The sequence below is a fragment of the Nerophis ophidion genome, linkage group LG17, assembly GCF_033978795.1.
Source record: "Nerophis ophidion isolate RoL-2023_Sa linkage group LG17, RoL_Noph_v1.0, whole genome shotgun sequence".
Classification (NCBI taxonomy): Eukaryota; Metazoa; Chordata; class Actinopteri; order Syngnathiformes; family Syngnathidae; genus Nerophis; species Nerophis ophidion.
The window spans coordinates 51,233,524-51,251,304 of NC_084627.1; the positions used below are offsets into that span (position 1 = coordinate 51,233,524).

The window sequence follows — 17,781 nt, forward strand, 5'->3', positions numbered from 1 at the left end:
AAGTCTTATATAAGTGTTATAATGAAGGCAACACAAGATGTAAGTGTCTATATTAGCCTACTATCAAAATGACTTTAAAAGTCTTATATAAGTGTGATAATGAAGGCAACACAAGATGTAAGTGTCTATATTAGCCTACTATCAAAATGACTTTAAAAGTCTTATATAAGTGTGATAATGAAGGCAACACAAGATGTAAGTGTCTATATTAGCCTACTATCAAAGTGACTTTAAAAGTCTTATATGTGTGATAATGAAGGCAACACAAGATGTAAGTGTCTATATTAGCCTACTATCAAAATGACTTTAAAAGTCTTATATAAGTGTTATAATGAAGGCAACACATGATGTAAGTGTCTATATTAGCCTACTATCAAAATGACTTTAAAAGTCTTATATAAGTGTGATAATGAAGGCAACACAAGATGTAAGTGTCTATATTAGCCTGCTATCAAAATGACTTTAAAAGTCTTATATAAGTGTTATAATGAAGACAACACATGATGTAAGTGTATATATTAGCCTACTATCAAAATGACTTTAAAAGTCTTATATAAGTGTGATAATGAAGGCAACACAAGATGTAAGTGTCTATATTAGCCTACTATCAAAATGACTTTAAAAGTCTTATATAAGTGTGATAATGAAGGCAACACAAGATGTAAGTGTCTATATTAGCCTACTATCAAAATGACTTTAAAAGTCTTATATAAGTGTTATAATGAAGGCAACACAAGATGTAAGTGTCTATATTAGCCTACTATCAAAATGAGTTTAAAAGTCTTATATAAGTGTGATAATGAAGGCAACACAAGATGTAAGTGTCTATATTAGCCTACTATCAAAATGACTTTAAAAGTCTTATATAAGTGTTATAATGAAGGCAACACAAGATGTAAGTGTCTATATTAGCCTACTATCAAAATGACTTTAAAAGTCTTATATAAGTGTGATAATGAAGGCAACACAAGATGTAAGTGTCTATATTAGCCTACTATCAAAATGACTTTAAAAGTCTTATATAAGTGTGATAATGAAGGCAACACAAGATGTAAGTGTCTATATTAGCCTACTATCAAAGTGACTTTAAAAGTCTTATATGTGTGATAATGAAGGCAACACAAGATGTAAGTGTCTATATTAGCCTACTATCAAAATGACTTTAAAAGTCTTATATAAGTGTTATAATGAAGGCAACACATGATGTAAGTGTCTATATTAGCCTACTATCAAAATGACTTTAAAAGTCTTATATAAGTGTGATAATGAAGGCAACACAAGATGTAAGTGTCTATATTAGCCTACTATCAAAATGACTTTAAAAGTCTTATATAAGTGTGATAATGAAGGCAACACAAGATGTAAGTGTCTATATTAGCCTACTATCAAAATGACTTTAAAAGTCTTATATAAGTGTGATAATGAAGGCAACACAAGATGTAAGTGTCTATATTAGCCTACTATCAAAATGACTTTAAAAGTCTTATATAAGTGTTATAATGAAGGCAACACAAGATGTAAGTGTCTATATTAGCCTACTATCAAAATGACTTTAAAAGTCTTATATAAGTGTTATAATGAAGGCAACACAAGATGTAAGTGTCTATATTAGCCTACTATCAAAGTGACTTTAAAAGTCTTATATAAGTGTGATAATGAAGGCAACACAAGATGTAAGTGTCTATATTAGCCTACTATCAAAATGACTTTAAAAGTCTTATATAAGTGTGATAATGAAGGCAACACAAGATGTAAGTGTCTATATTAGCCTACTATCAAAATGACTTTAAAAGTCTTATATAAGTGTGATAATGAAGGCAACACATGATGTAAGTGTCTATATTAGCCTACTATCAAAGTGACTTTAAAAGTCTTATATGTGTGATAATGAAGGCAACACAAGATGTAAGTGTCTATATTAGCCTACTATCAAAATGACTTTAAAAGTCTTATATAAGTGTTATAATGAAGACAACACATGATGTAAGTGTATATATTAGCCTACTATCAAAATGACTTTAAAAGTCTTATATAAGTGTGATAATGAAGGCAACACAAGATGTAAGTGTCTATATTAGCCTGCTATCAAAATGACTTTAAAAGTCTTATATGTGTGATAATGAAGGCAACACAAGATGTAAGTGTCTATATTAGCCTACTATCAAAATGACTTTAAAAGTCTTATATAAGTGTTATAATGAAGGCAACACAAGATGTAAGTGTCTATATTAGCCTACTATCAAAATGAGTTTAAAAGTCTTATATAAGTGTGATAATGAAGGCAACACAAGATGTAAGTGTCTATATTAGCCTACTATCAAAATGACTTTAAAAGTCTTATATAAGTGTTATAATGAAGGCAACACAAGATGTAAGTGTCTATATTAGCCTACTATCAAAATGACTTTAAAAGTCTTATATAAGTGTGATAATGAAGGCAACACAAGATGTAAGTGTCTATATTAGCCTACTATCAAAATGACTTTAAAAGTCTTATATAAGTGTGATAATGAAGGCAACACAAGATGTAAGTGTCTATATTAGCCTACTATCAAAGTGACTTTAAAAGTCTTATATGTGTGATAATGAAGGCAACACAAGATGTAAGTGTCTATATTAGCCTACTATCAAAATGACTTTAAAAGTCTTATATAAGTGTTATAATGAAGGTAACACATGATGTAAGTGTCTATATTAGCCTACTATCAAAATGACTTTAAAAGTCTTATATAAGTGTGATAATGAAGGCAACACAAGATGTAAGTGTCTATATTAGCCTACTATCAAAATGACTTTAAAAGTCTTATATAAGTGTGATAATGAAGGCAACACAAGATGTAAGTGTCTATATTAGCCTACTATCAAAATGACTTTAAAAGTCTTATATAAGTGTGATAATGAAGGCAACACAAGATGTAAGTGTCTATATTAGCCTACTATCAAAATGACTTTAAAAGTCTTATATAAGTGTTATAATGAAGGCAACACAAGATGTAAGTGTCTATATTAGCCTACTATCAAAATGACTTTAAAAGTCTTATATAAGTGTTATAATGAAGGCAACACAAGATGTAAGTGTCTATATTAGCCTACTATCAAAGTGACTTTAAAAGTCTTATATAAGTGTGATAATGAAGGCAACACAAGATGTAAGTGTCTATATTAGCCTACTATCAAAATGACTTTAAAAGTCTTATATAAGTGTGATAATGAAGGCAACACAAGATGTAAGTGTCTATATTAGCCTACTATCAAAATGACTTTAAAAGTCTTATATAAGTGTGATAATGAAGGCAACACATGATGTAAGTGTCTATATTAGCCTACTATCAAAGTGACTTTAAAAGTCTTATATGTGTGATAATGAAGGCAACACAAGATGTAAGTGTCTATATTAGCCTACTATCAAAATGACTTTAAAAGTCTTATATAAGTGTGATAATGAAGGCAACACAAGATGTAAGTGTCTATATTAGCCTACTATCAAAATGACTTTAAAAGTCTTATATAAGTGTTATAATGAAGGCAACACATGATGTAAGTGTCTATATTAGCCTACTATCAAAATGACTTTAAAAGTCTTATATAAGTGTTATAATGAAGGCAACACATGATGTAAGTGTCTATATTAGCCTACTATCAAAATGACTTTAAAAGTCTTATATAAGTGTGATAATGAAGGCAACACAAGATGTAAGTGTCTATATTAGCCTACTATCAAAATGACTTTAAAAGTCTTATATAAGTGTTATAATGAAGGCAACACAAGATGTAAGTGTCTATATTAGCCTACTTTCAAAATGACTTTAAAAGTCTTATATAAGTGTTATAATGAAGGCAACACAAGATGTAAGTGTCTATATTAGCCTACTATCAAAGTGACTTTAAAAGTCTTATATAAGTGTGATAATGAAGGCAACACAAGATGTAAGTGTCTATATTAGCCTACTATCAAAATGACTTTAAAAGTCTTATATAAGTGTTATAATGAAGGCAACACATGATGTAAGTGTCTATATTAGCCTACTATCAAAATGACTTTAAAAGTCTTATATAAGTGTTATAATGAAGGCAACACATGATGTAAGTGTCTATATTAGCCTACTATCAAAATGACTTTAAAAGTCTTATATAAGTGTTATAATGAAGGCAACACATGATGTAAGTGTCTATATTAGCCTGCTATCAAAATGACTTTAAAAGTCTTATATAAGTGTTATAATGAAGGCAACACATGATGTAAGTGTCTATATTAGCCTGCTATCAAAATGACTTTAAAAGTCTTATATAAGTGTTATAATGAAGGCAACACATGATGTGTCTATATTAGCCTACTATCAAAATGAGTTTAAAAGTCTTATATAAGTGTTATAATGAAGGCAACACAAGATGTAAGTGTCTATATTAGCCTACTATCAAAATGACTTTAAAAGTCTTATATAAGTGTGATAATGAAGGCAACACAAGATGTAAGTGTCTATATTAGCCTACTATCAAAATGACTTTACAAGTCTTATATAAGTGTGATAATGAAGGCAACAAAAGATGTAAGTGTCTATATTAGCCTACTATCAAAATGACTTTAAAAGTCTTATATAAGTGTGATAATGAAGGCAACACAAGATGTAAGTGTCTATATTAGCCTACTATCAAAATGACTTTAAAAGTCTTATATAAGTGTTATAATGAAGGCAACACACGATGTAAGTGTCTATATTAGCCTACTATCAAAATGACTTTAAAAGTCTTATATAAGTGTTATAATGAAGGCAACACAAGATGTAAGTGTCTATATTAGCCTACTATCAAAATGACTTTAAAAGTCTTATATAAGTGTTATAATGAAGGCAACACAAGATGTAAGTGTCTATATTAGCCTACTATCAAAATGACTTTAATAGTCTTATATAAGTGTTATAATGAAGGCAACACAAGATGTAAGTGTCTATATTAGCCTACTATCAAAGGCTGACGCAAATCTTTGTTGACAGAAATGTTGTATTTACATTTTTATTCTACACAATTTTGCAACATTGGAAATTGTTGGTAAGATGGAGGCCTCTCACAGGAGGATAGAACTTCTGGAAATGACTGGCTCACAATGGCCAAAGGTATGGACGTGTGTGTCCAAGTTTAAGGGAACGTCTTCTTCTAATGGATGTATTACAATCTTTGCAGGCTGGGTAATGTTTGCTGTGGTCTGGAACAACATGGCACACAAACAACTATGAGGAATGCAGCCAATGTTACATACAGATAATGTGTCATGAGACATGAAGATATTAAATTAAATACACAGAGGACATTAGTAAAATAAATTAAATGAGCTCAAATATAGCTACAAACGAGGCATGGTGATGTAATATATACATACAGCTAGCCTAAATAACATCTTAACATCGATTAGCTTGCAGTCAGGGATTGACCAAATATGTATAAAATCAACAAAGCTCACCATTTTGCATTCACGCACAGCATAAAACGTTTGTTGGCCAAAATGAGACAAAGGAGTGGCATAAAACACATCTTTCTGTGGCTGCATCGGAGAAAGTTGTGCATGTAAACAAATTACGATGAGTTCAAGGATCGCTGAAATGAGTAGGAAAGAGGTCCAGGGAGCCAACTGGGTGGCGCTAAAGAGCCGCAGGTTGCTGACCCCCGCCCTAGAACATGATCACAAAAATAGATGTGGCCTTATATTCAATGGTTGCAATTTGATAAATGCAAACTAAATGGTAAACTTGATCCGTTTTACTGACTCGAGGTGTTATAAGTTCCTAATCACTGAAATGTGCGCAACAACACCCCCAAGCCAGGGAATTGTGTACTTCAGTGATTCTCAAACCTCCGCTTCATCTAGCAGTATGCCACAGAATAACCTGATTAAAGTACGGTGTTTTAGGTTCCTATATTCAAACACAGTGTCGCTGTTCAAACGGTGTGTAATGCTACAGTTGTCAGGTAAAGGTAGTGACGAACCCCAAGATGCAGAGGTGGCAGGCTTGGTGCAGGAAAACATGATTTAATGTCCACAATTCAGGAAAAACACAAACCAGGAATCAGGAACAGGCAAACTGGAAACAGGGAACAGGAACCAGCAAACAGCTATCAGCATACAGTTTACCATACTCCAGCCCTGACTGGAGGGCAAGGCAGGTCTAAATAGCCACTGGCTGATGGACACCAGGTGTGGCCAGGTGCCAATAAACTGCAGCTGAGGGGAAATAGCGCTCAAGTAGACAAGCGGGAAACTGAACAAAAATAAGAGTGCTGACAGGAAAAAACCACAAGAGGAAAAACTAAAACATAACCAAACTGTCAGTGACAAGCCTGACAACAGTGGGCAAAAATATTAAATAATAAATAATGATAAAACCGCTTTCTTGTTTTTGATGAATACTTATGCTTACTATGTACTGTATTTTAATGTTTGCCGTCATAGCGATACATGGAGAGCCATATTTTTTCCGAGGGGGTTCTTGGTAAAAAATTAGTTTGAGAACCGCTGACGTACTCGATTTCAACCCAGAAACTCGAGTCTTTTTCGAGTGGGGATAGGCATCCATCCATCCATCCATTTTCTACCGCTTATTCCCTTTCGGGGTCGCGGGGGGCGCTGGTGCCTATCTCACCTACAATCGGGCGGAAGGCAGGGTACACCCTGGACAAGTCGCCACCTCATCGCAGGGCCAACACAGATAGACAGACAACATTCACACTCACATTCACACACTAGGGCCAATTTAGTGTTGCCAATCAACCTATCCCCAGGTGCATGTCTTTGGAAGTGGGAGGAAGCCGGAGTACCCGGAGGGAACCCACGCATTCACGGGGAGAACATGCAAACTCCACACAGAAAGATCCCGAGCCTGGATTTGAACCCAGGACTGCAGGACCTTCGTATTGTGAGGCAGACGCACTAACCCCTCTGCCACCGTGAAGGATAGGCATGGTTTGAATAATAATTGTGTCCATAGTGCTACAAAATCTGTATTCTTGAAACAGCGCCCAAAGTGGAACTTAAAACAGGACATCAACATCCTAATTTTGGGTGAAGAAACAATGCCGTTTGGTTTTTACGGAATTTTGTTACATTGAAGTTGAGTAGATTCAAATTGATGCATTTCTTAATCTACATTTAACACACGTCTTTGCGGTCCAGATAATATCTAATGGTTTTCAATTTCTAACACATTTGTTCACTTCCTGTGCTTGATTTCTAACACAAACTGTTAAATGATTAAGTAAATATATAATCAAAATGCATGAATAAACAGTGGTTTGTAAGTTGTGATTTAAATGAGATTGTCTCATATTTCGATAAGGTTGAAGATGTATATCAGGATTCTTCTTCCTGGTACTTTGGCAACACTTTGGGCCCGGCCTAATCTCCTAAAATCTAAATAGCACATGCTGGGTGTGCAAACTATGAAATGTGTACTCTTAGTGGGTGTGTTGCAAGTGATCTCACACTGTGTGCACATTTGATAACAAGAGCAAAAGTGGCCTATTTTATTCAGGATTTTGCATGTACTACTGGCATCATGTGCCCAAAGAGACTTCATCTCCCTCCACACTTCTGACATCACATGCTTCAAAATTCCAACATGTCAGGTTTTGTTATGCAGCACAGACCACCTTTTCTGGGCGATGTACTAGATGTATGTACTGTAGAAATGCAATCCAGACAAAAGATGTGCTTTGGTAGGTGTTAGTGTTGCCAGCCAGAATGCATTGAAATGCATAAAAAAAAGGAAATGCATATTGCAAGAAGTTATTTTCATATAAATCTCGTTTATGATAAAAATATCCCACCCCCGGAAAAATACCATCAGACACCAAAAAAATCAATTAACCGTATTTTCCGGACCATCGCGCGCACCGGATTATGAGGCGCACTAAAGTTCCTTGGGTGAATAATGTAAACTCACTACACCAGTATGTTTTAGCGCTTTTATAGCGAGATTACTGACAGATTTTAGTAAGAACTTTACACTACTTAACATTAGAAATGGTAACAGCGGAGGATGAATGTCCCATAACAATAAGATACTGTAATGAAAATAAAGCTTATCTTTGATTGATTGATTGAAACTTTTATTAGTAGATTGCACTGTCCAGTACAAATTCCCTAATATTGACCACTAAATAGTAACTAACACCCGAATACATTTTTCAACTTGTTTAGGTCAGGGTCCACGTTAATCAATTCATGGTATCAATTACAAAGGAGGACACGTGAAAAATTTCAGGACTTATGCAGATCCCAAACACAGATCAGCAGGTACCAGAAGGTAAGAAAAGTTGCTTTTGCATAATATTGCCAAACAAAAGGCCAGATAATATCTCTTACCTTATACACAAATGGAATTGTGCTGTAAGTGCATGTTTGTTTTGTTCGTCTGTCACTTCCAAACTGGCTGCAAGAGGGTTCACTCTCTCTTGCGGATTTCAATAAATGGAATGAACCCTTATTAGCTCACATTGTCTCTGTGGGTGGAAGCAGGGCCGAGTCCAATAGTATCCACACAGAATTTGAGCCTCGTAAGGTATTGGAAATACTTTGGATCAGCCCCAAAATGTAATTACTTGTTCCTTCCATCCATCCATCCATTTTCTATCGATTGTGCCTCATGGAGTTGCTGGAGCCGATCTCAGCTGCACACGGGCGGAAGGCGGGGTAAACCTTGGACAAGTCGCTACCTCCATTTCAAACATTTAATTGAAGTTTTTTATCAAAATTCACCGATCATTTTTCAGACAGGCATATCCCAGCAATTACAATCAATCAATCAAAGTGTATTTATATAGCCCTAAATCACGAGTGTCTCAAAGGGCTGCACAAGCCACAAGGACATCCTCGGCTCGGATCCCTCAATTAAGTGACTGTTCCTCGCTCGTTGTGACCCTATCTGCGTAATGAGGAAGTGCTGTGTTGTTGTCGCTTGTGTTACGGCACTAGCAGTATTGTAGCCTAAAGAGTGTAGCAATAATGTTCAAATATAGCATCAGTCCTGGGGTGTCAAACTTATTTTAGCTCAGGGGCCGCATGGAGGAAAATCTTTTCCCACGTGGGTCGGACGGGTAAAATCATGGTATGATAACATAAAAATAAAGACAAGGTCAGATTGTTTTACTTTAGCTCAAAATAAAAACATAGCACATTCTGAAAATGTACATATCACAAATAATCTTCTTGATAAAACACATAAATCGAGCTGAAAATTGGTGCAGTTTCAAAACCACCATTAGAAACACAACAAACTTAGACTTCATCTCAGTGGTTCAACTTTAAGTCACAGCCCATCTAGGATAGAACCAACACAAAATTAAGCATGAATAAAAAAAACTCCTCTACGTATCAACGACCTCATTTGTCATTTCCATGGTTCACTTTCTTTCAATTGTAACAGAAGACAATAATGTTCACAGAAATATATCAATGTGCAGTGTCTCATGCAGCATTTGAAGACTTTATTTTACGTTGGGTCAAGGGGGAGGAGTCGCAGTCTCACTTTACCGTCTACTTCTTACTTGGTATACTGGCTGGCCCCGGTATAAACTATTTGCTTGCCATTGCAACCTCCAGTGGACACATTTAGAAGAGCAGTTTCTTTCATTTCAAAATACAGCTCAATTCCACACTTCGCAAACTCATCTGACAGGCCGGATTGAACCTGTTAGCGGTCCTGAACCGGCCCTCGGCCCGCATGTTTGACATCCTCACATTAGACTCTGTGTGCCTACTTACAAGACGTTACTTGCAGATGATGTCTTATTCCTTTAGCACCAAAATGAGTCACCAATAGCTACTTCTTTTTTCTGCCTGGTGGCAACTGTTTACGTTGGCACCCGTGCCATTATGGACCCGGGTTTCGGCACAAATATCTACCCGTGAGTCGGTGGAATTAGAGTCTTCGTTGAGCACCCAAGAATCAGTCAAACTTCAGTGTTTTTAAACCTGTGAGTCAATGAGCAAGTGAATGCTTAATATTGTTCAGCTCAAACAAAAAGGGGAAAGAAGAGCTCATTTTAGGGAAGGAACAGACCGTTTGCTTTTTCCACACGGCTAACACTTTTAAACAAATGCATTTAGACTAAAAGTTCTAAATTAAATGGTTTCCTTCTCTCATTTGGTGGGAGTCAGTAAATGAGTTGACAAAGACTATTGCCTGTGAATCCCAATACTATAAAAAAAACGTGCATAACTTTCCCTTATGCTGCATAGTCTGCTTGCTCTTTGCTGTAACTTTAACAGAGGTCAACGTTACATTTCATTTGTTTGTTGCACCCCAGGTTTCGGTAGATTGTATTCACAAGAACTTTAAGTGGAACTGCAATTTTTGGGAATTTTGCCATTGACAATCAATATCAAAGACATGACGATGGATGGATTATTTTTATGCATCATAAATATTAAATACACGTAAATAAAAGTCTACTTACCTGCCAATGGGAGCTCCACTATTCCATCCATAACATCTGATAAATAACCATTTAAAAAGAGCCAATAATACTCCATTTAGTGACCTGAATATTAACCAAGTATTAGTGATATTGTTATTATAAGCGCTAACACAGACAAAGTATTTATAGCGGCGACGTAATCACTACCATGTGGTCTGTTGCTTACTCGCTTCTTTAATCCCTGGAAGTTTATTGTAGATCATAAATCATGACTCTCACCTGGACATGAGACGTCTGCGTAGGTAATCTGACAAGTTGGGACACGTTGACAGCCATTTTTGGACCTGGAACTGGCGAAGACGACACAAAAATCGCTGGTTCCCGCAGCCCTCCCACCCCGTTTCTTAGTAAGGATTATCAATCAATCAATCAATCAATGTTAATTTATATAGCCATAAATCACAAGTATCTCAAAGGGCTGCACAAGCCACAACAACATCCTCGTTTCAGAGCCCATATAAGGGCAAGGAAAAACTCACAAACCAGTGGGATGTCAATATGAATGACTATGGAAAACCTTGGAGAGGACCGCAGATGTGGGTGACCCCCTCCCCTCTAGGGGGAGACCGGATGCAATGGACATCGAGTGGGCTGGCATAGTATTGTAAAAGTTAGTTAAAGTACCAATGATTGTCACACACATAAAAAGTCCAGTCCATAGTGGCTCTAACATAATAGTGAGTCTTTCTGCACCAAAATGGGAATATATGAGCATAGCAGCAGTCGGCATCCTAATGACAGCAGACTTTATACAGTAAGTGTTGTTTTATTATGTGCGTTGGCTCTCATGGAGTCTGCAGTGAGTAATAATCAGTGATGAAGAAAAACAAATGGCAAGCGTGATGCCTTTTTGAAATTAACGCTAAAATGATCAAAATACGTAAATATTACTATACGTAAATGTTCCCGTTACTACATTACATATATACTTACATTATGTATATAAAACCCTAACGGAGGTGTTTGGATATTTTTTTTAGGGGCTCTATAGGCAGATTTGAACATCTCCCATAAGCTCCATTGTAAGGGGAGTTTTGATCAAATTAATTTCTCAGAATGCGTTAAAAAAAATCCAGCCGTCCTCATGTCCTTCATAATGATTGTGAACAATAGGCAAAATTCCAAAAAAAAAGGTCAGTTCCTCTTTAACCAAACAAGCAAACTAAAAGAGCAAACGCAGCAGAGTGAACCACACCAAACACACTCTGAAAAAACAACACGGCAGTTATCATGTTATATTTCTATCCATGAAATAATTTCTAGGGACTCAGAAGCTTCTAAGGTCGCAAACCATCCAACATATTGGTAGACCTTGGATTTATTTGGACTCAACCTATTACGCCTTCGTAAGTTACAACTGAATTCTGAAAACCCCCACACGTGAACAAAAAGAACCCCTGAAAACATAATATATGCAAGGTCTTGCTGCTATAAATGTGATTTCTGTTACTTCTCTGACTTCAAAAGCATGGTCTCCTAACAGTCCCTTTTGGGAATACACAGTTACAATTATTTATAAGTTCTAATGTGTTAAAATTTTCAGATATTGTGTTTTTAAAAACAATGGAAATGAGGTTTCGAGTAAAGAACAACAGCCTTCCAGCTTCTATTCTTAGGTTTTTTACATTAAGAGGAGAAAACTAAAATTTAGAGGGGATATTGATTTTTGGAATAGGTAAAGTAAGAACGAATATAAAATACAAATGTATTTCAGTTTTAGCTCAGTGATGAGCTGAAGACATGTAGTTCTTTGTTAAGGTTTAAGAAAACCTTGAAAGGTGAAATAATTGAAAATTATAAAATATAGTAACAATCACTTTCATCCCATTGATTTATTCGAACGTTGATGTTCCAGGTAATCTTATTTTCAGTGAATATATAGGATAGGCAAATACAAGCCTTGGCTTCAGCCTATTCCTTTTTCGGTCATTTTTCTTTTCTTTTCTTTTTGTGTGTAAATCTGTATGATTATTAATATGTATAATCTGTACTGTTAAACTGGTCACACAAAATGGTTGATGGTTGATTATATGACCGAAATAAACTTATTTCATTCATTCATTCAGTCGTAGTAAAAAGTTTACATACACTTCTTAAGAACATAATGTCATATCTGTCTTGAGTTTCCAATAAGTTCTACAAGTCTTATTTGTTTGTGATAGAGTGATGGGAGCACATACTTGTCACAAAAAACACAGCTAGGGGCATATTGAAAAAGACAGGCCTTCCGTGGTGTTGTCGGATCAATTTAGGCGATACGAATTAAAGGTGTTGTGCTTGAGGTTGGTCTCCCAAAGCTTTGGAATAAATTGTCAAAATACCTATTCTGTCTGGGATTCATTTAAAATCAGCTTATGTGTCATCAAACGAACTTGGGGTTGACCAGCAACTTAAATTCCCTCGGAGGAACATCTGGTCCAAACGCAACAATAATCTGTACTGTTAAACTGGTCACACAAAATGGTTGATTATATGACCGAAATAACCTTATTTCATTCATTCAGTAGTAATAAAAAGTTTACATACACTTGTAAAGAACATAATGTAATGGCTGTCTTGAGTTTCAAATCATTTCTACAACTCTTATTTTTTTATGGTAGAGTGATTGGAGCACATACTTGTTTGTCAAAAAAACGTTCATGAAGTTTGGTTCTTTTATGAATTTATTATGATGCTACTGGAAAATGTAACTAAATCTGCTGGGTCAAAAGTATACATACAGCAATGTTAATATTTGCTTACATGTCCCTTGGCAAGTTTCACTGCAATAAGGCGCTTTTGGTAGCCATCCACAAGCTTCTGGCAAGTTGAATTTATGACCACTCCACTTGACAAAATTGCTGCAGTTCAGCTAAATGTGTTGGTTTTCTGACATGGACTTGTTTCTTTAACATTGTCCACACATCAGGACTTTGGGATGGCCATTCTAAAACCTTAAGTCTAGCCTGATTTAGCCATTCCTCTACAACTTTTGATGTGTGTTTTGGGGTTATTGACCTTTTTTCTTGTGACAAACAGGTATGTGCTCCAATCACTCTGTCAGGAAAAAATAAGAATTGTACAAATGATTGGAAACTCAAGACAGCCATAACATTATGTTCTTTACAAGTGTATGTAAACTTTTGACCACAACTGCATATTGCAAATTGTGTACAAAAAGCCAAAGAAAAAGCTGAACGTTTTCAAAGTTAATCCTTTGATGAACTCAGGACTTGAGATGTACACCAAAATGTCGGCCGATATAGTGATATTTGTCAAGTTGTTATGCAATTATGGCAGTCCATCTTCTGGGGCTGGGGGGACATTAGGAGAAAAAAGCCCCCGCATAATGCTCAAAACAAAACAAAGTTAAAGTCTCATGTCTTGTTACAGTATGCATGACAATAATAGTCTAAAATTACTTGGCAAAAAATATTCCTGTTAAACCAATACATTTGAGGTGAAGTTTGCAAAAGAAATAAAATCTGGAATAAATCCCACACTTCAGACACAAAAAACCCTCAACCACAAAATAACATAACACGGATAAAAAGAAAGTCACTATTAATTTAGCTAAGATCATTCTGTCATTGTTCTGCTTGGATAGTCTGTCTATGAATGTGTCTTGGCATTGACTTCAACGTCTGCCCACTTGTCACCCAAAGTCAGCAAGGATATGTTTCAACTTCCAGTAACTCTCAACAGGATAAGCAGTACATTGGTGGACATTCCAGGTGTTTCCCTAAAACCCTGTCCAAATCTTAAAGCTAAAAATATCTTGTGGAGTACCTCAATGATCAATACTCGGACCAAAATGATTCAATCTCCATATAAATGACATTTGTAAAGTTACAAAGGACTTAAAGTTAGTATTATTCGCAGATGATACAACATCATTTAGTTCAGGAGACAACACAAAAAGATAATACAAATAATAACATAAGAAATTAACAAATTAAAAAGATGGTTTGACAAAAACAGACTCTTTGAATCTCAGTAGGACTAAAATAATTAGAATTGATAAAAGTAGAGGAGAAAGTCAAACACAAATACAGAGACGGAGTAAATATTGACAGGGTAAAAGAAAACAAATTTTTAGCTGTAATAATAGATGATCAAATTAATTGGAAATCTCATGTAAAAAATATGCAAGATAACGTAGCAAGAAACACATCAATAATGAATAGAGCCAAACATCACTTCATATTCTCTACTGCTAACTCATGCTACCATATCTGAGTTATTGTGTCGAAATATGGGGAGATAACTACAAATGTCTGCTTCATTCACTAACTGTGTTACAAAAAAGATCAATTAGAATAATAACCCCAAAGGGAATAAGCGGTAGAAATGGATGGATGGATAATGTTGCATACAGGGAACATACAAACCCTTTATTTATTTAATCACAATTATTGAAATTCAACGATTTGGTGCATTTGCAAACAGCTAAAATGTTGTACAAAGCAAACTATAACCTGCTAGCCAAGGATGTACAACACTACTCAGTGGTCTAGTGCTTAGAGTGTCCGTCCTGAGATGGGTAGGTTGGGAGTTCAAATCCCGGCCGAGTCATACCAAAGACTCTTAAAAATGGGAGCCATTACCTCCCTGCTTGGCACTCAGCATTAAGGCTCGGAATTGGGGGTTAAATCACCATAAATGAATCCTGCACGCGGCACCGCTGCTGCTCACTGCTCCCCTCACCTCCCAGAGGGTGATCAAGGGTGATGGGTCAAATGCAGAGAATAGTTTCACCACACCTAGTGTGTGTGTGACAATCATTGCTACTTTAACTTCTCAACAAAATAGGAGAAATATAACCTTAGAGGAAAATCTAATTTAAAACATATGCGTGTGCAACACTTAAAACCTTTAGCACATCAGTATGTGGAATTAAATGATGGAACGGATTAACCAAAGAAATCAAACGAAGCACCGATATGATTCAGTTTAAAAGAGGGTTCAAACTACAAGTGTTCACAAAGTACACAGAACAAGAGATATGATGAACATCTTGAACCATTTTTTTTTATTGAGACATAATTATGTATTTACTATTTGTATGCTTACTATGGTATATTAATTATTTGTTCACTGTTCTGTTACAGAGAACAAGGAAATTGGATATAATTGCTATGGTATGAAAAAGGGGTAGTATTAAATAAGCTGTGCTTCTTCCTACTCCTTTTCGGACGTGCTGTAACGAAACAACTGGAAATATTATATGCATGTTTGAAATAACCTGAAACTGAACTGAACTGAACTCCCAACTCTTCAAGGACATGTATATCAGAATCACTTACACATCTTCTCTCTGGTCAAGGAAACACATCCTGGCGCTCGGCTTGGAGCTCTGCGCGGTCGACTTCTTCTTCTTCACGGATGGAGCATACATGCCGATGGCAGGCGAGCACAGTATGGCATACTTTTTGCCCTGCCTAGCTTGTAACGGGGGATGTATATTCCAATTGCACGATGAGTTTTTGGTAAAAGTACAGTAATGTTTAAATGATTGGATTGAAGATTGTTGCAGGACGCGGAATATCAAAGCCAAAATTAAGTCAAACAGAAAAGTCGGGTCTTCCCTGAAGTCTGCAAAGTGGGACTAAAGTCTTCAAACTCTGCAAGTGGTTTCCTGTAGGGGTGGTGCATCTCATGATTGGTTGGCCGCCTCAAGCGTTTCCTTTCTGCCTTATCTTAGTCGCTGTGTTACTGGCTTCCAGAAACCACCCAGACCTTTACAGAAACATGCTTTTCATGCTCGGACACAAAGGATGTAAGAAACAGTGAGAGGAGGGACTTTCCTCTCTCTCCTTTGTGGCTGAAAAAACAATTGTCACGTCTATGAATAAATTCCATAAAGGTTCCCCAGGACTATTGTGTACAGTAGTGGACACGTTACCTTCTCTGATCAAACAACCTGCTCTGTGATACTTATTTCAAGTATTATTGCAATAACACATTTGTAGGCCAACTTACCTGGTGTTCATTTCCCCCACAGTCAAACTGTCAGCATTCATTGTGACTTAAAAGTCTCCCACTCTCTTTGTACTTCTTTACACACTAAATTCCTGCACTTCCTCAACCACTGTCCACCATCAGAAGCAACAGCAGCCTTGCATGAAAGCAAAGTCTCCCGGCTAAACAGACAGTCTGTATTATTTTTTTGAAATGTTGTCTTTGTCTTGAGTTACAAGTAATTTCCACAACTCTTATTTTTTTTGTGATAGAGTGATTGGAGCACATACTTGTTGCTCACAAAAAACTTTCCTGAAGTTTGTTCTTTTATGAATTTATAATGGGATTACTGAAAATGTGAGCAAATGTGCTGGGTCAAAAGTATACATACAGCAATGTTAATATTTGCTTACATGTCACTTGGCAAGTTTACCTGCAATAAGACACTTTAGGTAGCCATCCACAAGCTTCTGCTTGAATGTTTGACCACTCCTCTTGACAAAATTGGTGCATTCAGCTAAATTTGTTAGTTTTCTGACATAGACCATTTTAAAACCTTAATTTTAGCCTGATTTCGCTTTTCTTTACCACTTTTGATGTGTTTTTGGGGTCATTGTCCTGTTGGAACACCCAACTGTGCCCAAGACCCAACCTCCGGGCTGATGATCTTAGCTTGTCCTGAAGAGTAGGGTGGTAATCCTCCTTTTTCATTGTCCTATTGACTCTCTGTAAAGCAGCAGTTCCATTAGCAGCAAAACAGGCCCAGAGCATAATACTACCACCACCATGCTTAACGGTAGGTGTGGTGTTCCTGGGATTAAAGTCCTCACCTTTTCTCCTCCAAACATATTGCTGGGTATTGTGGCCAAACAGCTAATTTTTTGTTTCATCTGACAGCACTCTTCATTCTTTAGCTCAGGCGTAGGGAACCTATGGCTCTAGAGCCAGATGTGGCTCTTTTGATGACTGCATCTGGCTCTCAGATAAATCTGAGCTGACATTGCTTAACACCATAAGTAATGAATAATTCGGCTGGTAATCACAGTGTTAAAAATAACGTTCAAATTATAAAACATTCTCATGCATTTTAATCCAACCATCGCATTAATGGTAAAGAGTATTATATTCATTATTGGTTAGCTTTAGAATAACAATGTTATTAAGAAGAATAAGAGACTTATTATACTCTTAAAAATGTTGGTCTTACTTAAAAATGCACGCATTTAGTTGTATTCAGTGTTAAAAAATATTACATGGCTCTCACGGAATACATTTTGAAATATCTGGCTTTCATGGCTCTCTCAGCTAAAAAGGTTCCCGACCCCTGCTTTAGCTAGTGACTTTTCAAATGATGCAAAAAATTAGTAGTGCTCA

At 36.0% G+C, this 17,781-nt stretch overlaps 1 protein-coding gene across 1 annotated transcript in view; it reads right to left on the reverse strand.

The window, feature by feature from the left end:
- sh3bp2 (SH3-domain binding protein 2) overlaps positions 1 to 16,148 on the reverse strand; it is a 61,008-nt gene extending 44,860 nt beyond the window's left edge. Inside the window, exon 1 of the mRNA XM_061877157.1 lies at positions 15,753 to 16,148. Coding sequence (XP_061733141.1) covers positions 15,753 to 15,844 — 92 coding nt within the window. The 5' untranslated portion in view covers positions 15,845 to 16,148. The remainder of the gene's footprint in view (positions 1 to 15,752) is intronic.
- Between the last annotated feature and the right edge of the window lie 1,633 nt (positions 16,149 to 17,781).